The sequence below is a fragment of the Borostomias antarcticus genome, assembly GCF_949987555.1.
Source record: "Borostomias antarcticus genome assembly, chromosome: 15".
In the NCBI taxonomy this organism is placed as follows: domain Eukaryota; kingdom Metazoa; phylum Chordata; class Actinopteri; order Stomiiformes; family Stomiidae; genus Borostomias; species Borostomias antarcticus.
Genome location: NC_140248.1, coordinates 8,591,742 through 8,613,821, shown reverse-complemented (window position 1 = coordinate 8,613,821; position 22,080 = coordinate 8,591,742). Strand labels below are relative to the sequence as shown.

Below are 22,080 nucleotides of genomic sequence, written 5' to 3'. Positions count from 1 at the left end.
CAAATGTCTTTTCTTGTATGTAGTTTATTTTTAGATTGTTATTTCATGGTCGGGTCGTTCAGAACTTCCTTGGAATGACGAAACGATTTACTGCAGTAGCCTACGCCAGGGCTGGACTGGGACAAAAATTAGGCCCTGCCATGTGGCTCAGACCGGCCCACGACAATCGGTCGGACACCGCCCATCAACATCCTGGCAGTCTGTTCAATATGCATATGATGCAAATCTACCATTCATGAAAACCCCTAGAGCGGAGTAAGTGTCATGGACAGATCAAGTATACCAATGCAAGTGTGGACCAGTGTAGGCTACTCACTCACTGTTGACTTACTCCAAGGTGATGAGACGCGGCTGCTGAGCAAACAATACCCATACTCAATACTGTTAAGTAGTTGTTTATAAAAAGCTCTGGTTAAAGTCGTAGGAATCTCACCTTATTAGGCTACAGGAGCATCTTCCTCATGAGGTCACTCTTCTCAGCTACCCTGTCAATGATGGCATGGTGTCAACAGTATCTTCATAGACGTGCACAGTAAGGTGTTTATCTTAAAGTGAATTATAACTACAGTACAAATATATTAAAGTGCACATAACTACAAAAAAATAAAAACATATTACTAGAGAAAATAACAGTTAAACAGCTGAATGCTAAACAGCTGAAAAGAAATTGCAAAAGCATTGCTGAAAATGCATAGGGAATGGGGGAAAATGGGAACTAACAGTCCACAACACAGATTCAAGATGTTAACCTAAAATGTAGTCTATGCCCTACATTTGTAGTTACTAACATCAGAATACACAGACTCTAAGCTGTGGTTAAATTACTTATGTAGCTAGCTACAACAGAAAATATTTTCATTTCATCGTCTCTCACTCCCAGTCAGAAAATGTCAGCTAGCCGCGATGCTAATTTTCGCTATGTTAAACTCCATTAACATATGCTTAAAATGTTAACGATCTAAAAGTCCTATTATCCGTCTGTAGGCTACACTCGCGGCTCACATTCTCCCCGCTACGATCGGCTTGTTGGTGCCTGGAATATTGTGTGCAATATGGCTGAATATTTATCAGATTAGGTAGTATCAATAGTATCATTGTACTGTCCCCGACTAGCTGTGACCCAAGGGGGCGGAGCCTAACCAGCACGCCACTATCCACGCCACGGGCCCCACAACTCAGCCCCTGAGTGGGCTAGAGACACACGGTATTCACTGGTGGAGTCAGGTAGGTGGCCCAGAGAGGGTTACACTGTCCCCAACCAGCTCTGACCTGAGGGGGTGGAGTCTCGCCACCATGCCACTGTCCACGCCATGGACCCCACAATTCAGCCCCTGAGTGGGCTAGAGACGCACGGTCTTCGCCGGTGGGTGCATGGAGATTGCCTGGTCCGTAGTAGTTCTAGCAGTAGCTGTTACATACAGCTGCAGCAGCTAGCCCACCTCACATTTTCTCCAGGAAATGTACTTTTTTTTAGTTTATAATGATGTTGATGAAGTTTAAAACCTTGTTTACACATAGGTTTTGCTGTTTTAAAAGATACATGCAGTGATATGAGGCGCCACCTATTGTTGAGGACCAAATCATTTGTTGACTGATTCTTGATGAGATAATGAATTCCTGATGTGTGGAAAATTATGTCACTAAATCCCACTGTGATTGCTTTTTCAGTCAGTGAACAGGAAGCAGAGCAACCCCTCTCTGTTTGATCCCCTGATAGAAGAACCTCCTAGGTGAGACCACACTACGTTGCTCCGGTAAACCGTATTCAAGCTGTCTCGTCTAATTTGAGCTGTCTTATGAAGTTCCTGTTTTTAACATACTCCCCCCCCCCCCCCCCTCCAGATGTGTAGTGTTCTGATCTACAGTCCCAAGTACAGGTAAGACCCCGGTGGCGCGGGTGCAGACTAACAAGTGTAGGCAGGGAAACATGTATTCAGGGGTGGAGGTGTGTGCTCTCTGAGCACCATTTCTAGTTTTATTTATTGGATGTTAGCAGGACTACACAAAAACTATCAGACCGATTTTCACAAAACTCGGTGGAGGGGTGAAGCATGGGCCAACTAAGAACTCATTACATTTTGGAGCGGATGCGACCCGAGAAGGGCATCACAAAGCCGCCCACACACGGCCGCCCATTCACCTCCATTCATTTGTGGGACTTAAGAAGTGGCAAAATGGCCATATCTCGACATGGGAAGATTACAGAAACAGGGTTTAGGCTGGCATAAACCTCTCAACCTAATAAATATACCAAACATATCCTGCAATACCAAACATATCCTGCTCACACACGTGTGCGCGCAAAAAGCCACTAAATGCATTCATGGGCTGAGGTCTGTGCTCTTTGCGCACCATGTCTAGTTGTTCTGTGTTGGCATGTGGCATAAAGCACAAGCTAGAATTAGCCACTTTACCATTTTACTGAAGTTGCTTGCCTCAGGCAGCAGATGACTGTGCACCAAGGCGGTGATGAGGAACCTGAGTGCCCACAGGGCAAAGCTGCAGCTTCTCTCCCTCTTGGAGGCCTTAGCAGAGGAGTCCTTGAGGACCAAAACAATTCTCTTTCATTTTGAAAGAGAATTGTCCTTTATCAACTCCTTTTGTCCTCCCTTCATCTGCCGTTTTGCTCTGGTTCTCTCTCCTCCCCAGGTTCTATGGAATCTGCTGGGTACTATGGCCTTTTGTGCTCCCAAGCAGCTGTCCTCCTGTCAGCCCAGCATCGTACCCAAGCAGACTGAGGTGTGAAGCCTTTAGCTTAGTGGCCAAGCTTGATATTAAAAGTCACATGATGCAATTGGGGCCAAAAATACTTTTTCCCATAGACATACATAAGTAACGAAACAGCTGGGGAAAGAAACAAAAGAATCTGAGTAGCACTCAAAGCATTATATCTTAGCACTGTCCTGTCTAGTCCTTGCACCCTGTCTATTGCTGCCTATCCATCGGTGTTATGCACCAATTGACCAGAACAAATTCCTATTATGTGTAAAAACCTACCTAGCAATAAAATCTGATTCTGATTTTTTTTATTTTATAAAATAAATAAAAACGACACAACTATGCATAGCAGTATACAGTGCTAGTACAAAATGAAACTAGAAGGGCAGTTTTACGTATGCCCCATGGACTTCCATTGTAGCCCAGTGAGAGCCTGCATAAAAACTGCAGCTATCTCAATACTGGAACGATCAGTGAAATTATGGTCTCCGTGTTTCAGTTTCATGATAGACAGACCACAAATAGGGCTAAATATCCAAAATAGCACACTACCCCTTTAAGATGGTGAGTATGCTCATGTTTATGTAGGCTACCTCCCTGCCAAACTGGTAATGCTCTACTGCCACCCTGAGGCAATTGTCTGCCAATATAATGTAAATGTAAGATATATGTGCCTTACCTCACGTGTCCCCCACCCCAAAAACAACATGGTGTCAGTAAGTAGGCCTATGACAACTCTGTTGGTGATCAAAATTGTCAATCCACTAAAATGCCAAAATATCAAGGAACCATGATCCACGTTCAAGAGTAAACCTAGGTGTGTAATGACAATGAGTGCTGTAATGAGTAAAAGTGTTTTCCCTAAGTTAACCATTCCCCTTTTATCCCACCCTCATCTGTAGTCTAGTGATTGCAAGGATAGCTAAGGCATGCATAACCTTTGGTATACCTGAATGTGGTGAGTGTTTATACTGTATTTGGAACTTGTGTTTGATCATCCCTGTGTATGTACAGTAGGCAGGTAGGTAGGCTACCTGTACTTTATTGATCCCCGTGGGGAAATTACAGTGTTGCTGCAGCAAGAATAGCCTACAAGAAGCACAGTCAAGAATAATTAAATAAATATAGGCTACAGTACATAGGCCAAAGGATCTAAATATAGATGTTTAAACAAAATGTTGTCTAGGATGCCTAGTTAGTGCAAACATGTCTAAGTTGTCTAAGATTCAAATATCTAGATATCAAGTATCCAATATCAAGAGTCTCGGTCGGTAGGTACTGTAGTGTCCTGTACAAGAGCCTTAGCACCCTCAAAGCTGATCATTGTGTCCAGACAGTTAGGGGATGAGTTGAACAATCTGATGGCAGCTGGTAGTACGAAGGTAGCCTGGTATGACCATCCCAATCTAGTGAAACAGAATGTGAGCTCGCGAGAACGGGATGGTCGTACCAGGCTAGTACAAAAGAGCTCTGGAAGCACTCCGTTAAGCACCGGGGCAAAATCGGCCTATAGCCGAAGGCGCTCTTCTGCTTTGTCCATGATGGTCAACAGTTTGGCCAACATTCGCCTCTCCGCCACCACAGTCACCGAGTCCATGCTGACCCCCAGGATAGAGCCTGCCCTCCTGATCAGCTTGTCCATCATGTTGCTGATGCTGCTGCCCCAGAACACAATCGCATAGAAGATGGAACTCGCTACAACAGACCTGTAGAACATGTTCAGCACTGCTCTACATACATTGAAGAACCTGAGCCTCCTCAGGAAGTAGAACCGACTCTGACCCTTCTTGTGGCCTCAGTGTTTCCTGCTGCCTATTCCAGTCTGTGTTCCAGGTGCACTCCTAAGTAGCCTACTTAGGAGCAGCCTACTGTGACTGGATCACATCAACATCAACCTCCCTGGATGAAGACAGGAGTCATCTGATCTTACTGTGCTTACAGTTCACTGGTTGGTTATTAGAGTTATTACAACATAAATTAGTGCTTAATTCTGTTTCAATCCAAGCTAGGTACACACTGTAAGTCTGTGTGTTTGGATTTCAAGGGTGCTTTCCATTAGTTTGACATGTTTTGCTGGAACACATTCAGTCCACAAACTTTACTGTAATAGTGATTTCACAGAATAGTTATACTAGATTGATCTCAAAACACAAGGCAGAGGGATACTATCCAAAGAGATTGCCTCAGTCAGGAGAGACTCACAAGACTACTGAGCTCCTGCATAATCTACTCCTCTGAGGCCGGGTAATCATTAATGATCATAAACCGTGATTATATGACCAAGTTTCATAGTTTAACCATAATTCCCATAGAGTGAGGGCCCAGACAGGCAGCAGAAGAAAATGGACCAGGATCCCAACAGGCCGACATGGAAAAGACAAATAGAGTTCACCCTGGCTGGGATTGGCTTTGCCGTGGGCCTGGGGAATGTTTGGAGGTTCCCTTACCTATGCTACAGGAGTGGAGGAGGTGAGACCAGACTTTAAATAAAAATCATGCAACAAAAAGAAGACTTGATTTCATATTATCGGTTGTAGGCTATTATTGATAGCATATGTCATTTGAATCTAGGGGCTATTACTGAACTATTTTTTTGAGTGAAACCCTAACAAAATAGCAATAACAAAATGATCAAAGATTTTGATAAATAGATCTCTCAATGTTCTTTGAACACCATAATTGTATTTCCTTAACACAACACATGCCAGTTGCCAATGACAATTTTATTTTAGTGAAATGTTGGTCTATTTTGACCAGATGTTTTGTACTATGATCAAAATCCAGCAATGAAATTAAATGCAGGATAAGTCTTATATCAGCTAAAGATTTGAAGATCAGACCTTTAGATGAGTGAGAGGCAACCTTGTAGAACCCGTCACCAGTTTGTGAGAGGTGAGATGGGAATGTTAGGGTACTAATGACTTAAAGTTATAGTTAAATATTAGAGGGGGTATTTACTGGGTGCAGTGAGGATACTGCCATTGAGGTCAAAACAATTGTACAAACAACATTCCTTCATAACTAAAATGGCCATGTGTCCTGGTTGGTGACCTTTCTTGTAAGGTGCGTTCCTGGTCCCCTACCTGCTGATGCTGGTGATTCTGGGGATTCCTCTGCTCTACATGGAACTGACTCTGGGTCAGTACATGAGGAGAGGGCCTGTCCAAGCCATGGCTAAAGTCTGCCCGCTGCTCAAAGGTACACAGGTCTGATATTCAAAGTGATTTATTTCAGTTTGAATGGTGAATGAAGGGAGGAACTTTGAGCATTGGCACCGTAGTTCAATGGTTTTGGAATTAAACGTTTGAAAAATACAAGCAACAAATGATGTTCTGAGCAACTGTTGGCTTGTGAAAAGTTACATGGTGTCATTTACCTTCAGGAGTAGGCATGGCAACTGTTACCATCTCCTTCATCATGTGCACATACTACAACACCGTCATCACCTGGGGCCTGTACTACCTCTTCAGCTCGTTCCAGAGCACACTGCCCTGGCAGAACTGCAACAACACCTGGAACACAGCCAACTGCACTGACCAGGCCTCCAACACCAGCTTACATTCCTCCACTGCCAGCCAGCAGTTCTTCAAGTACGTCTCGCTGGGGGCTAGACTGGATTTACCGGTAGCTTTAGTTTGACACGACAAAAAACAAAAATAGAGTAATAGCAACCAGGCTAGCTGTGGATAGGAGGTCGGGTGAAAGGATGGATCAGTCTGTCTCCAAGAAAACCTGAACTCTGTAACATTTGCAGAAAGATGTACATTGCATATATCTTTGCATATATATATATATATATATATATATATATATATATATATATATATATATTATCAATTATCACATTCAGGAATAGGTCTATCTGTACCGGAGGTCACGCTGACCACCACAGGTAATCAAAAATGCTTTATAAATGCTGTATAAGTTTCATAATACTTCTTATCAATACTTACATCACAACATTTGCCATATGACAGAATCAGTGAGTCATGCTGGGCTTACATTAGCCCAGCCAATGCCAAATAGTGACCATCTTTTTTTCTTAAAAAAAAAATCTGCCTAGATGTCAATGTGTCAATAACATCAGTCAGCTTCCTGACGTGTGAGTTTTGAGAGGTCTCTGAAGATAAACCAGAGCTGGTGTGTGTTGTATTATGTTGTAGTTATAAGATGCTGCAGCGGACAGGCGGAGTGGAGGAGAGTGGAACGCTGCGATGGGAGCTCTTCCTCCTGCTCCTGCTGGCCTGGATCCTGGTCTACCTCTGCATCTTCAAGGGGACCAAGTCAACTGGGAAGGTGAGGAGATAAGGAGAGAGAAAGAAAAAGGAGGGTGTTAGAGAGAGAGAGAGAGAGAGAGAGTTGCCATGAGTTGCTTTGTCTCATAATCATTTGTGCTATACTCAAGTTAATATTTCTGTGTGTGTGTGTGTGTGTGTGTGTGTGTGTGTGTGTGTGTGTGTGTGTGTGTGCGTGCATGGGTGCGTGTGTGCGCGTGCGTGTCCAGGTGGTGTACTTCACAGCACTATTTCCATATGTTATCCTGTTCGCTTTGTTGATAAACAACGTCCAGCTCCCGGGAGCTCTGGAAGGCATCCGCTTCTTCATCATACCTAAGTGGGAGAAGCTGTTGACTATGGAGGTAAGGACGGAAGGACGGACGGATGGACGGATGGACAGAGGAAGGGGTGGGTGGCTGGAGGGTGGAATGACAGGAACGTGGAATGTTGGGTGGAGGGTCAGGAGTAATAAAGCGATCAAGAAGTAGAGGGCTGACCTGGTGAGAAGCTAGAAAGAGTGATATCGGTTGGAAGAGCATTGGTGTTTAATCGGATAAGTAGTGTGTTCCGTGAGTGTAGAGAAATTGGCGGTATGGAAGGATATCCTTGTGTTCCAGGTGTGGGTCAATGCTGCGGCCCAGATCTTCAACTCTATTGGGATAGGCTTTGGCTCCCTCATTGCCATGTCAAGTTACAACTCCTTCAACAACAATATTCTAAAGTGAGCAAATACACATTGTACACTCATTCTGTTGCTCTGATATGCCAATGCAAAAGTGATAAGTGACTAACACTACTAAATGGTAATCATATGTCTTCTGTCCTCCCTCACCACAGAGACACACTGGTTATATCCACAATCAACTCTCTGACCAGCATTCTAGCAGGGTTTGTCATTTTCTCAGCCTTTGGCTACATGTCACATCTTCAGAACATACCTGTCGGTGACCTGGCTGTGGACGGTGAGTTGGCGACCCATTATAAATCACAGGTGTAAAACCCCAAACGCACTGGAAGAGTCAATTGACGCGCTTCATTTGACTCGCCTCATTTGACGTTCCTATGGCGCACTGCAGGCGTCAGCTTCGATAGGGAGCTAATTTAATTTAGATTGATTTGTCCCCATTTGAAGCTCCAAAATGTAAACAAGTTTGGTGTGATCGGCCATTTAAAACGATTGTTGTACTTCAAAACGCTAGCGTCAGACTCTTCCAGTGCGTCTGGGGCTTAATAGATAAATTAAAATAAGTGTATTCTCTGTTCAAGACACTGTCATAGTGCCTGTGTGTTATACAATGATGCAGCTGTCTCCTGTTTGTTTTCTCGGACCCCGCTTCCCCATTGCCTTAAAAAGTTTTATGGCAGGAGATCCCTGCAGGGGTCCCCTCCTCCCAGTTAATCTTTGATCTCTGTAAATGTTCACTTCAGCTGTTGACCCTCAGACCTAGCCTACTCACTGATAATTGGTTAGTTAAGTTTTGAACATGCATGTATGGGTTGTACCCAGTTTTTATAATGCTTTGTTTTGATGATAATCATTGCTCTTGGTAGATTTGACCTCTCGGAGAGCCTAATTTTGCGAACTCGTCAACTATTTGGAATGAAAGTAACCAGCTTGGACTTGCAAAGATGAGCCTTGGCATTCTCGACTACTCTTTTCTTAATTATTAGAATTAATCTATGTGACAGGGAGGGTAAAGTTACAGTAAAGAAGGTTGCAATGATTGTTCTTTGTTGCCCTTGTTTGTGCATCTAGGGCCAGGGCTGGTGTTTGTGGTTTACCCACAAGCTTTTGTGACGATGCCAGTGGCTCCGCTCTGGGCTATCTTGTTTTTCTTCATGCTGCTGTGCCTTGGGCTGGACAGCCAGGTAAGAAACTCACATTCCTTTATTTATTATGTCTGTGATGAGTATGAGTACTAATTGTGCACATGACTCTATCCAACAGCAACTAACTGAAAGGATGGTGTTCTTATTTTTGCCAGTTTGCTATGGTGGAGGTGATGGTGACCAGTCTGATGGATAGCTATGGCGAGTCTCTGATGAAGTACCTGAGACAGAAGGAGCTGTTGGTTCTAGCGGTCTGTAGTGCTGCCTTCCTCCTGGGGATCCCCCATGTCATGCAGGTACTTTGGCCTGAAATCTGAGTAGAGCATGTCAATCACCCAGCAGTGGACTTGGAGTGTCAGATAGTGTACTAGGCTAACAATATACAACCTCGCCGTAGTGATATTCACAGTTTCATATCAGTATTTCCGGAGATTCCAGAGTGACCTATAGGCACTGACCATATTTTGAATATTTTGACCATATTTGGGCAGTGGCTAGTTTCAGTGCGAACTAGAATGGAGAAGTAAGACGCCTCCTTCCCTCCACTAGTCTGGGGGTCCACCTTGGGCAAGTGGTAGTACCCCCTAGCCCCCCTACCTGGGGTAACAGGAAAAAAAAACATGATGGAAGACCAAAGAGGAAGAGAGACCCGGCTCGGAGGAAGCCCGGGGCCCTCGTCTGGAGCCAGGCCCAGACGGAGGGCCTGCCTGCGAGCGCCTGGGCCGTCCCGAAAGAACTACGTGGAAACACCATCTCCTCCGTCCCGTGGACCCACCACCCACGGGAGGAATTGTCGGGGTCGGGTGCGCTGCCAACTAGGTGGCAGTGAAAGCGGTGGGCACCGACGGACCGGACCCGAGCGGCAGAGGCTGGCTCTGGGGACATGGAACGTGACCTCGCTGGGGGGGAAGGAGCGGGAGCTAGTGAGGGAGGTGGAGCGATACCAATTACACCTGGTGGGGCTAACCTCCATGCACAGCACCGGCACCGGCACCGGAACCAAACTCCTGGATAGGGGTTGGACCCTGTTCTTCTCCGGAGTTGCTCACGGTATGAGGCGTAAGGCAGGTGTGGCTATACTAGCTAGCCCCCAGCTGAGCGCCTCTGTGCTGGAGTTCACCCCAGTGGATGAGAGGGTCGCCTCCCTTGAAACTTGGAGGGGCGTAATTGGGAGGCATGGCCACCACGATCTGAACCCGAGTGGTGTTTTGTTGTTGGACTTCTGTGCTAGTCACAGTTTGTCCATAACAAACACCATGTTCGAACACAAGTATGCCCACAAGTACACCTGGCATCAGAACACCTTAGGCCGAAGATCGATGATAGATTTTGTTATTGTATCAGCCGATCTGAGGCCATGTGTTTTGGACACTCGGGTAAAGAGAGGGGCAGAGCTGTCCACTGATCACCATCTGGTGGTGAGCTGGTTTCGATGGCGGGGGAAACCTCTGGACAGACCTGGAAAACCCAAGCGTGTAGTGAGGGTGAACTGGGAACATCTGGAGGAAGAGCCTGTCCGGAGAGATTTCAATTGCCACCTCCGGCAGAGCTTCTCTGGCATCCCTGTGGAGGTTGGGGACATCGAGCATGAGTGGTCGGTGTTCAAAGCCTCCATTGCTGAAGCTGCGGCTGGGAGCTGCGGCCTGAGGGCCATAGGTAGGGCCAAACTGAAGGAGGCCTTCCGGGATATGTTAGCCTGGGGGACTCCAGAAGCAGTTGCAGGGTATCAGGGTATCGGCTGGCCCGGAGGGCTGTGGCTTCGGCCGTGACCAAGGCAAAGCAGCGGGTGTGGGAGGAGTTCGGAGAAACCATGGAGAAGGACTTTCGGTCAGCACCGAAGTGTTTCTGGAAGACCATCAGACACCTCAGAAAGGGAATGCGGGGGACCATCCAAGCTGTATACAGCAGGGATGCGCCTTGTCACCAATCCTGTTTGTGATTTTCATGGACAGGATATCGAGGCGTAGCCGCACAGAGGTGGGTTTGCAGTTCGGTGAGCTGGGGATCACGTCGCTGCTATTTGCAGAGGATGTGGTCCTGATGGCATCATCTGCCTGCGACCTCCAGCACTCTCTGGATAGGTTCGCAACTGAGTGTGAAGCGGCTGGGATGAGAATCAGCACTTCTAAGTCTGAGAATATGGTTCTCCGCAGGAAACCGGTGGTCTGTCTGCTCCGAGTAGGAAATGAGTCCTTACCCCAATTGAAGGAGTTCAAGTATCTGGGGGTCTTGTTCACAAGTGAGGGAACCATGGAGAGGGAGCTTGGCCGGAGAATCGGAGCAGCTCGTGCGGTTCTGCAGTCACTTTACCGCACTGTTGTGAAGAAAAGAGAACTGAGTCAAAAGGCAAAGCTCTCGATCTACCGGTCTATCTTCATCCCCACCCTCACCTATGGTCATGAAGGATGGGTCATGACCGAAAGAACGAGATCATGGATACAAGCGGCCGAAATGAGTTTTCTCCGGAGGGTGGCTGGGGTCTCCCTGAAAGATCGGGTGAGAAGTTCAGTAAACCGGGAGAGACTCAGAGTAGAGCCGCTGCTCCTTTGGGTCGAAAGGAGCCAGTTGACGTGGTTCGGGCATCTAGTGATGATGCTGCCAGGGAAAGGGATGTCTGGGGCCCCCTGCTGGGACTGCTGCCTCTGCGACCCGACCTCGGATAAGCGGAAGAAGATGGATGGATGGATGGACCATATTGCTACCTCATTCTACATCTGTCGCTCTGTGCAGGTGGGGATCTACGTCTTCCAGCTGATGGACCATTACACGGCCATCGTGTCCATCATGTTCCTTGCCTTCTTTGAGGTGGTGGCCACCTGTTGGCTTTATGGTGAGAGCAGTAATTTGTGTGCAAACGTTATGAATGTGTGTTCTTACTGTATACAATTATGGATAAGGAATGTTTTACAACAGACACATCAGATTGGAATTTTCTACTTTTTGTTGTTTTCCTGAAGGTGTGAAACGACTTTCAGACAATGTAGAGGAGATGATGGGAAAGAGACCCAACATCTACTTCAGAGTGTGCTGGGCGGTGTGCTCTCCTCTTCTGGTCACTGTGAGTCATCATATTAACATTCAGCCAGATATGTTCAGCCTCTTGTTGCCAAGTAAGAACAACCTGAATACTTGGTTTTCAACAGGTGATCCTGATTTTCACCATCATCCAGTTTAAACCAGCCCGCTATGAGGACTATATATACCCACCATGGGCTCAAGGGATTGGCTGGGTCATCGCCATGGCATCCATCATCTGGATCCCCCTAGGAGCTATACACACACTGTGGGTTCTGCCGGGCTCCTTCACACAGGTACTGGTTAGTCAGAGGTTGCTCTCTCTGTCTCTCATGGTTTATTGATTTAAATGTCATTGTCTTATGCATTAAATACTCATAAAGCAATAGCAGCCATGACTACTGCTCAGCTGAGCAAAAAAGTTTTCTTATCAAAGTTCATTGTGCAAGTCCAGACAACTAACAAATTACATTGTCTTTTCTCACAGAGATTGAAAGATTCAATAACACCCTTTGCACTCAAAGAGAAGTCAAATGTGCCTTATTACCTGGAGAGGGGAGGAGAGACGTACCCAAACATAGCAATTGTCAGTTCTATGATTGGTCTACCTGAGAAGTCTCCTTCAGACTAACCTCTGACGGCAACCCTCCTGATGGTCTACAGGCCTGTGTCTGGGACCATGACACGCTTGGTGAGGACATATGTTAAGCATGGGCAACGAACCAAACTGTGAACCAGACTGACCTGCTCCAGAGGTTCTTCCTGCTCCAGAGGTTCTTCCTATGAGAACTGTGGATATGACATTCCTATTTGTGCCTCTTGGTCTATTGGCGCCTCTACCATCAACTCTGCTGCCGATTCATCACTGAGTGTGGTGGACTATAGTCCATGGACTTTTATTTCATTCTATACACTTTTGTAAAAACAAATCATGATTGTCCAGAGGAAATGTGCCTCAGACCTACAGCACCACTTTTTAAAAAAACTATGGAGAGGAACAGCAGGCGGACATGACAGAGAAACATATTGCACTGTCAGAGCTTCTGTATGCTTATCTACCAGCATACTGCATACCCGTCTAATAGCTTTGGATAACTGCAGTCTATGATTGGGCAATGACTGAATTAAGATCAGGTTTTTAAAGTTGTGGGGATTTCTGAGAAATCTCATGCTTGCCTTTGGTGTCACCTCTTGGATAACATTGTTCTTGAAAATTCACAATCTTGATACCTGTGCAATCAATGCACAATTATCATTTTGCAGCATTTCCCCCCCTTTCAATCTCTATTTCAATATTTTAAATATTTACGTGACATAATACATTGTGATCGGACAAGGGGGCACTTTCTGTTAATCATAAATGACTGTTGTAAAAGTCAGTATGGACAACGTGTCTTGTTTGGAGTGGCGTCATAAAGCTCTGTCATGTTACAGTATGTCAAGGTCAAGGTCAAATAAATCCTGCGTCCTAAAACTCCAAAGGGGGTCTTATTTTATTTTAACCACAAGAGAATAAGGTGACCCCAACACTAAACAATCCCACCACTCAAGAGCCAGGACACAAGGAACATATCAATTAATTACCAACAATACCAATAAATTCATATTTTTTAATGAGAAATATCTACTTTATCATGCAAGTACACACTTGGGGAGAGTATACATGTGCACTCAGAGTTAGTCACTTCCTCTAGACAAAATCCCAGTGTTTTCTTTATAACCCTCCAAATGGATCCAAAGTGCAAAACGATTTAAATCACATGGGCTATTTTATGGAGTGGTGAAATCCACTTGTCTGCCAGTGAAGGGATTATGGAATCGTACTCGCGGCTGTCCCCTTGTACGTCTGTTGATTGGTTGGTGGTTGATGTGGCTTTTGAAAAACGTATTTGTAAACCTGATACACAATAGGCTAACCCAAAGTGGTTTGTTAAAACATAAAGTTGAGATAGTATAATGGATTGAGCATCAAAAGCTAGGGTACAAAGTATGAAACCACATACAACCTATATAATCAGTTAAAATACTTACAAACTTACAAATAATAAAATAAGTATAATGATTAAATTAACAAACAGTAGTGTTCTCATTTCAAACATATGTAATATGACCTACAAAAAAAGAAGAAAAACATACAGGGGAAAATAAACGTGCAATTAATGGCATACTCTTCTCTCTGAAGTGACGGTCATACATACACATGACCACACAGCACAGGAGCAACCCCTCCTCCCCTTTACTCCTAGTTTGTAGTTGCTTTTTTTTTCTTTTTTTTTTAACAAGGCTGAGCAAGAACACCATGTTGCAGCACTCTGTAGTATTTGGGTAGTGGTTACAGGTGGTCAACCTCTCCATCCTCACACCACAGACAGACCACAGACCTGCGCACAGCTTCCTTCACCCCTCCTCAACCACAGCCAGTTGAACACTAGTTTTCCTTGTCCAGCAGGGGTCGCTAGGGAGACACCGCAGTCTGATGGCTCTGTCTGCTGCTCCTCCTCCAACTGCTTCCTGCTCTTTTGCTATAACACCTGTTCCACGGGCCTCATCTGCACATCTCCGATCTGGACACACACACACACACACACACACTGAAGGGCTGCTCAAGTGTCAAACATTTGTCAAGATACAATGCATGACGACTGATGACAGTGCGGCTATGCAGCCTAGCGCAGCGTTAGCGTCGACTTGGAGAGGCAGGGGGGAAAAGGTAGAGTAAATGTTTACAGAAGCGACAAAGCGCACAGCTCACCTGCACATGAGGAGGTGCGCTGAGGACATATGTGACTGCACTGGCTATGTCTTCTGCTTTTAAACACTGCGGAGAGAGGGAAAATGGGCCATCGCTACACGTCCACTGATGTATTTGAATTTCGAAGTACATCCACCCACAATGCACCCTGGTACAACATACTTTTATACTCTCATACACGGCAGCCGCTTTCTCCGGGTCACTGTTGTGGTGCCGGAAGGCAAACTCAGTCTCCACTATCCCAGGGGATATACACTAGAGGAGGTCACATCAAAACAAGTTAGTCGTCTGTGTTTAGACACACATGCATGCACACAAGACCACACACACACAAACAATAACACTCAGTGAATACTAGGGGTGTAACAATATATCGTGCCACAATATATCACGATACAGAAACGTCACAATACGTATCGTCAAGGTGAAAACAATATTGTGATATATGTTTATTGGCTACACAACGCTGGTAACAAACATCTTTTGTCTAAGCCTATCCATGATATATAACAACGGTTAAAGGAAAATGCTCGTTTTTGACAACCTGGACCTTATTTACGACATATTATAAGAAGTTTGACTCACCCAGATCACTTTTGTGTTGTTCGGAGGCCTGTAGAAGAAATTTAAAATCCAGCGCGAGCCAGTATATCCATGTAATGGCGGCGCACGGGGCATAGGGAATGCAGTTTCTCAAAATCCATTTTCGGCCGCTAAACGGTTGTTTTCATCAATCACATTGCATGAATCGACAGTTGATATTACTCTACGCGAGCCATTCTTTCGGTTTTCAAATACGTGGTCTGTAGCCTCTGTAATATGATCTTTACAAGCCTCTCCCCCACTTGCTCCAGCACGCATGCGCACAGGCCAGCGCGCAGCCTGCTATTCTCCGGCTCACATTCTCTGCGCTACGATCGTAGTTGGTGCCGAGAATATTGTCGTCGTCATTCGTCAGCAACAATCCGATCGTAGCGCAGAGAATGTGAGGGAGCATAGCCAGTGTAAAGATCATATTACAGAGGCTACAGACCACGTATTTGAAAACCGAAAGAATGGCTCGCGTAGAGGAATATCAACTGTCGATTCATGCAATCTGATTGATGAAAACAACCGTTTAGCGGCCGAAAATGGATTTTGAGAAACTGCATTCCCTTTGCCCCGTGCGCCGCCATTACATGGATATACTGGCTCGCGCTGGATTTTAAATTTCTTCTACAGGCCTCCGAACAACACAAAAGTGATCTGGGTGAGTCAAACTTCTTATAATATGTCGTAAATAAGGTCCAGGTTGTCAAAAACGAGCATTTTCCTTTAAAGGAGAATGCTCGTTTTTGACAACCTGGACCTTATTTACGGCATATTATAGCGTAGAGAATGTGAGCCGCGAGTGTAGCCTACAGACGGAGAATAGCCAGTTTGCGCGCTGTGCGCATGCGTGCTGGAGCAAGTGGGGAAGCTATTTCGTTTCTAAAGACGTTTCTAAAGATCATATTACAGAGGCATGTGAAAAACCACAACAAGCCCTCACTCTATGCAAGCACAACTAGCGATTCATAAAGATAGATTGATGAAAACAACCGTTTCGCGGCAGAAAATAGATTTTTTAGAAGCTGCATTCTCAGTGCCCCGTCCGCCGCCATTACATGGATATACTTGGCTCGCGCTGGATTTTAAATTTCTTCTACAGGCCTCCGAATTACACCAAAGTTATCTCGGTGAGTCAAACGTCTTATAATATGCCGTAAATAAGGTCCAGGTTGTCAAAAACGAGCATTCTCCTTTAAGCTCTAAATTCACAAAGTGTAGTGGAGTAGAAATGTGGAGAAATGCACTATTGGTGTGAACAGCAGCGCTACTGTAACGCTTCACACCTGCCCTTAGTGTATCGTATCCTATTGTTATCGTCAACCCAATATCGTGTATCGTATCGTGAGATTAGTGTATCGTTACACTTACACCCCTAGTGAATACTAACTGTGGCTCTGATGTGGGTCTTTGCTTCCCGTAGTTCTTGCCTTAACCCCTCGGTTAGTGCAGTCACAGCATACTTAGTGGCACAGTAGAAGTGCTCGTCTGCACTGGGTACCATTCTGTGTCCACCCATACTAAAACAAGTAGAAAGGGAAGACAGGATAATGGATGCAGAGAGAAAGAGATGGAGGAATGAGGCGTGACAGATTTCATAAGCAAGAAAGCCCATCCCCATATAAACACAACAAACATGTTTTATTTGATCAGTGTGGCTTAGCTAAGTCTATGGGCCTGAATATGCTAGAGCAAAATTGGTCAAATCGGAGCAAAGTTTGTTATACTACAGTAGAATACTCAGTACTATTAGTCTTTATTATCCTCCGGGGGCAATTTTGTTTACAGCGTGTAATAAAAACACTAAGGCTACATTGAAATAAATCTACAGAAATAAAATCACTATGTACTGCGACAAAAAACTGTATATGCGAAAATCCAAAATTGGCCCCCTGGGGATTATTAAAGTTTAGGGATGCACCGATACAGATACTGGTATAGATATGTAAAAATTACTCCCAATGAGCAGGCTAGCACCTTGCATGGCAGCTGCCGCCATTGGTGTGTGAATGTGTGTGTGAATGGGTGAATGAGAGGCCATTGTAAAGCGCTCTGGATGAAAGCGCTATATAAGTGCAGTTCATTTAGCATTTACCACTCGGATGATGATAATCTAATAAAACAATACATTCATGATTCCTCCTGGAGAGGTACTAAGAATTTAAGGAAGGATAAGAACTAACAATTTTTGACCAATTTTGATTCATCAATACCTATTAATATTGATGATGTGACCATCATCAATATTCCTCTCCTTCATAGACTGGTAGGCCTCGCGGGTACAGATGGACAGGGCAAGGACATTCACCTGGAGGGAGGAGAGGTACAGTCAAACACAAGGACCATATGTATGGCAGGCCAGGTAAAAGACAAAATATAGCGTAAATAAATAAATAAATAAATAAATAAATAAAATAGCACTAGAAAAATTATTGCCATCACCAAGGACTTATTAGGCTACAGATGGTGTTTACCTCAACAGTGTTCGACTTCCTTTGCTACATTAATAAAGAGGTGACAATTAAGCTGCTAGAGTTGGTCACGATGTCAACAGCAGAGCCTGACAATCTGTCCTAGCTTGTCACCTATTAGTTACTTCCACAGTGACTTTCAGAGGCGGCAAGTTAAATCCAAAGTATGGCTAGGTAGGGGGAGGTGACTAAACAAGGTCAGTGTGCAGATTACAAAGTCTAAAAATACACTTGTGCGCAAATTCATTCTGGCCACCATGGCAACAGATGGACAGGCGTTAGATACGCTCAGCTCTAGAGGGATAGACTTTTGAGCGGGGGGACTTGAATGGTCAAAACCCCAATGAATCACACTGTAAAAGGAAAGTCAAGCAATGGAGGAGACTAATACTTCCTTCCACAAGTGGGCCTCTGTGCTGTGCCAGACCCTCTTTCATTATCAATGGAACAGCTCGCTGTGAGGGGGAGTGTGTGTGTGTGTGTGTGTGTGTGTGTTTGTGTGCGTGTGTGCAGGCCCACACACACTTGAATTCATGGTACCCTCTGAACTACGCTTCACAGCACCATCTACAAGGACAGAATGACTGTGTGTGTGTGTGTGTGTGTGGCACACTCACGTCTATCATGTTCCTCCAGCCATCGGTCTTGCCGCTGAGCAGGGGCTCATTGTGGGCCAGGCCGGCGTTGTTGATGCACGCGTCCACGCCCTGGTGCAGCGTCTTGATGGCCGAGAACATGGAGAGGATCTCCTCTTCGTTGGACAGGTCACACTTGTAGGGGATCAGTGTGCCGCTGTAGCCCGCACTCTGGCACTCCGCTGCAAGCTTCTGCAAACACACAGGCACAGCGCGCGCACACACACACACACACATCTTAGGAGTCTAGCAAACACAAGAGGAAGTGTAGTTAACTGAGGGGTAGGAGCTGGGATGAGTCCAGGTAAACGTTAAAATCGGCCCAGGCATGTTCGGAGCACCTGGCAAATCCAACACATTCCACTTCACATCCCATGTTTAGGGGATATATTCCATAGGTGTTAAGTAAAGTATTGCAAGAGGACATAAAAAAAAGGATAACTACACTTTAGGAGTTAACCTGCATGAAACAAGTTTCAAGATTTGGAAGGAGGGACAGCTTTACAGCAATTTCATTGACTATTTGGCCTTTAGGTGCGCAGGCATATATTTAATAGCTTTGTATCACACACAAAATGAAAAAGTCAAAAATCAGGGTAGTTCTCAATTTGAACTTGCCATATCTGAGAAGAAAAAAACTACCCATTCACCAATAGATCAAGCTGAAAGGAGATGCAACCGTAAAATCAACCAGCTACTCCATAAAAGGAGGATGGTTAGCGCACCATTCTGTTCTTCCCATGTTGTGCAATCAATAAAATACATTGGATTTAGCCTACTATATTTACATTCTCAGTGTATAGACAGTTAAGACAATGAAGTCTTAAAGGATTAACATGGTAATTCAATATAACACTTTCCAGATATCTTTAGGCAACAACAAAACAAATGTGTTTAACTATTTCAGAATTCATCCATAAAAAATCTTTTAAAATATGTTTTTATAGGTCTGAATCTGCCAGTCAAAAAGTTCACTCACTCAAAACTGGGCGTGATTCATTACAACTGATTGACAGTTCTCTGAGCAAATGACCAACTGGAATCATTATGATTGACAGACGTGTGCCCCGTTACCATAGCTACCACCGCTCCGAGCTAGACAACACGAGCTAGATCGCGCAACAGCCAGATCAATAGCCATTTTTCTAGCTGCTAACCAGGGGCATTTACAAAGTCCTTAATATTATATTAACCCCCAAACATTATAAAGATACACGCTACCTAACAGGCCGTATCCTCGAATTTGCATTAGGCCTATTTGGGAAAAGTACGATAAAAGTATAACGACGACACGTCTCCCCCACGACACCGAGGAAAAGCACCCTGCAGCCGGCCACGCAAGCTTGGAGGCTTGGGCTATTAGACTAACGTTATAGCTTTCAGACAGCTACGAACAGTAGCTATAGACCTAGTTAGTCAAATAATTGCAATTGTGGGTCTTGCCAGAAGACAGATCATTTGCGCTGTGAAACCGACATATAACATCCGCATTGTTCACCAGTCTAACGTTATTTATCTTAGTAGGTGTCCAACAAAGCCAGTTGAACACTGAAACGTTACTGTTCTGGGTTCAACATCTGTCAGTTGTGGTGATGTAAGGAATCGAGCGGAATACCACTGCAATAACTGATTATTGGTCAGATCAATTAAATCATTATAGCTCATTTCACATACAAAGGCAACACAATACATTTTGCAGAAAGGGGCTGGGGATGTAGCCTACATATAGGCTAGCCTACTGGTCCTACTAATGTGGCAGACTGCATGCGTAGCGCAGCGATTCAACATAATGGATGAGTTTGGAGACAGAGGGCCGTGCTCCAAGACTCCGTGAGCGCAGCGGTCAAGGGGTATAGCCTACTCCGGAGTCTGGAGACTAACAGGTCATGCAGTCAATAGATCTCGTTTTGAATGTTATTGTAATGCCCTCTGGTTATAATAGAATATCGCTACTGGAGCTGTTTAATCCCAAAATGCGCAATGCTTCCTGAAGTTGGGTCGGATCGAGGTGCTGGGATGATCAACATTATGTGGAGCAGATGCCACAGTGATGATAAGCCTACACAACTTTCAGAATGTTTTGCAGAATTACAATTATTTGGAGTTGTAAATTATGAAAGGAACATAATAACTTGACTTAATATCTTCACCTCCACCCACCCTGAAATGTAGTCATAATTTTAGCACAGTAGCCTCTATATGCGCATCACAACGCTGCAATACAAGACATTAGGACAAACGATTCAGTACACAGCAGGTGTGTTTGATCAAGTTAAGATCTCAATGTGAGAATAAATAAATGACAAAAACCCGCACGGGTACTGTAGGACTACGTCTTTATTTTCCGAGGTAATTGTTGCGCATACAACATGACATTAAATTAAGACAGGCTACTTTCTCATAAAACAGGGCGGTGTTGTAACATATTTATAATATCATTAGGTGACATTGGCTGCAACCTGCCCTCCAGGACCTGCACACCTCCAGAGCCCTGAAGAGACCTGGACCTCCCGAGTCCCAGTATTGGAAATGTAGTGATCTGGCTACAAGAAAAGGGGGCAAATTATAAAAGCGATTAGTAATAGCATCGTTATTTTGCATATGCAAAACAGCATAAATTACAACAATAGGCTATTTATCAGTAAGTCTACATTATATCGAATTAAGTTTGAGCGAGAAATAATCGGGAGATTCTTGTGGAGACAAACTGACTTATATCCAACTTTGACTTCGTAACGTTGCCTATTGTATTGGCCTATACAACAAAGCACGCTCACAACAGTTATGGTAGGCTATCGCTTCGGAAACCTTACAGCACAGTTTGCACCTGGTGCAAGTAGATTTGATGCCAGGGAAGAGTACAGTATGGTGCACTGTGTTTATACCAGGGAAGAGTACAGTATGGTGCACTGTGTTTATACCAGGGAAGAGTACAGTATGGTGCACTGTGTTTATGCCAGGGAAGAGTACAGTATGGTGCACTGTGTTTCTGCCATTGCACTGGAGGGCTAACGTTACCAAAAGCAAATGCATTGAGAGCTAACGTTAGCATGCTAGCTAATTAACACAGCTAGCTGACATTCCAAACATTAGGCTAGCTAACATCAACATGCTGGATAAAGACAAATAGCTAGCTGGATCAGACAGCTTTTTAAAAACTGTTGCCAATTACAGCTAACGTTATGGTTCGTTTATCTAACATTAGCTAGGTTGGCTACTCAGACACGGAGATCATGGTAAAAACTTCCCAATATGTATGACAACCACAAATACAATTAGGCCTATAAAACGTAAAAATTATATAAAATTAAGAGACTGCAACTATTCAATTATTCTCAAGATGAGAAAGGGTTCAGAGCTGCCTTACCATGTTGGATAGATGGTGAAAAGGCGCAAAGACAGCAGGTGCGCGAGCCAGACAGGTTTCTGTTGGAGGCGGTGTAGGGGAGTGGAGGCGGGATTTTCAAACTTTAGGGTGACGTCAACAAAGGGAAAAACGTCACGAATTCGGAGTATTTTTACCCCGAGTCAAATTGGACTGAAAATGTTACGCTTCCAGTTTCTCAAAAACGACAAAACGGATATATTTAATGTTTTTATTGTGTTTCTTCAATGTCCTATTGTGCAAATAGCACGTTCAAACTCAAAAAAAGTGAAAATTACCATGTTAATCCTTTAAAAGTATTCAAAAATATTGCCAACAATTGCTGACATCACACTGACTTCCCTGCTGAGCTGACCAAATTACCATTATGATTGGCGTAAGGTAGTAGCCTAAAGGCAGAGGTACTGTT

The 22,080-nt window shown here is 44.5% G+C and overlaps 2 protein-coding genes across 2 annotated transcripts in view; one reads left to right on the top strand and one right to left on the bottom strand.

Annotated features, from left to right (window-relative positions):
* Positions 1–5,060: 5,060 nt before the first annotated feature.
* On the top strand, positions 5,061–13,244 carry LOC311318757 (sodium- and chloride-dependent GABA transporter ine; the record flags this gene model as incomplete). Its single annotated transcript, XM_084450190.1, has 13 exons — positions 5,061–5,187; positions 5,782–5,916; positions 6,101–6,308; positions 6,882–7,014; positions 7,223–7,357; positions 7,613–7,716; positions 7,833–7,957; positions 8,752–8,864; positions 8,981–9,121; positions 11,556–11,655; positions 11,783–11,883; positions 11,969–12,136; positions 12,328–13,244. The coding sequence occupies 13 exons, from the start codon at positions 5,061–5,063 to the stop codon at positions 12,469–12,471; spliced, it is 1,734 nt and encodes a 577-aa protein (XP_084306316.1). The 3' UTR covers positions 12,472–13,244.
* A 226-nt stretch (positions 13,245–13,470) lies between these two features.
* dhrs11a (dehydrogenase/reductase 11a) overlaps positions 13,471–22,080 on the bottom strand; it is a 29,602-nt gene continuing 20,992 nt past the window's right edge. The window contains exons 2-7 of the mRNA XM_084450478.1: positions 18,269–18,478; positions 17,394–17,488; positions 16,571–16,700; positions 14,755–14,847; positions 14,593–14,658; positions 13,471–14,404 (exon numbers count right to left, since the gene is read on the bottom strand). Of these exons, the coding sequence (XP_084306604.1) occupies positions 14,363–14,404; positions 14,593–14,658; positions 14,755–14,847; positions 16,571–16,700; positions 17,394–17,488; positions 18,269–18,478 (636 nt within the window). The 3' untranslated portion in view covers positions 13,471–14,362. The remainder of the gene's footprint in view (positions 14,405–14,592; positions 14,659–14,754; positions 14,848–16,570; positions 16,701–17,393; positions 17,489–18,268; positions 18,479–22,080) is intronic.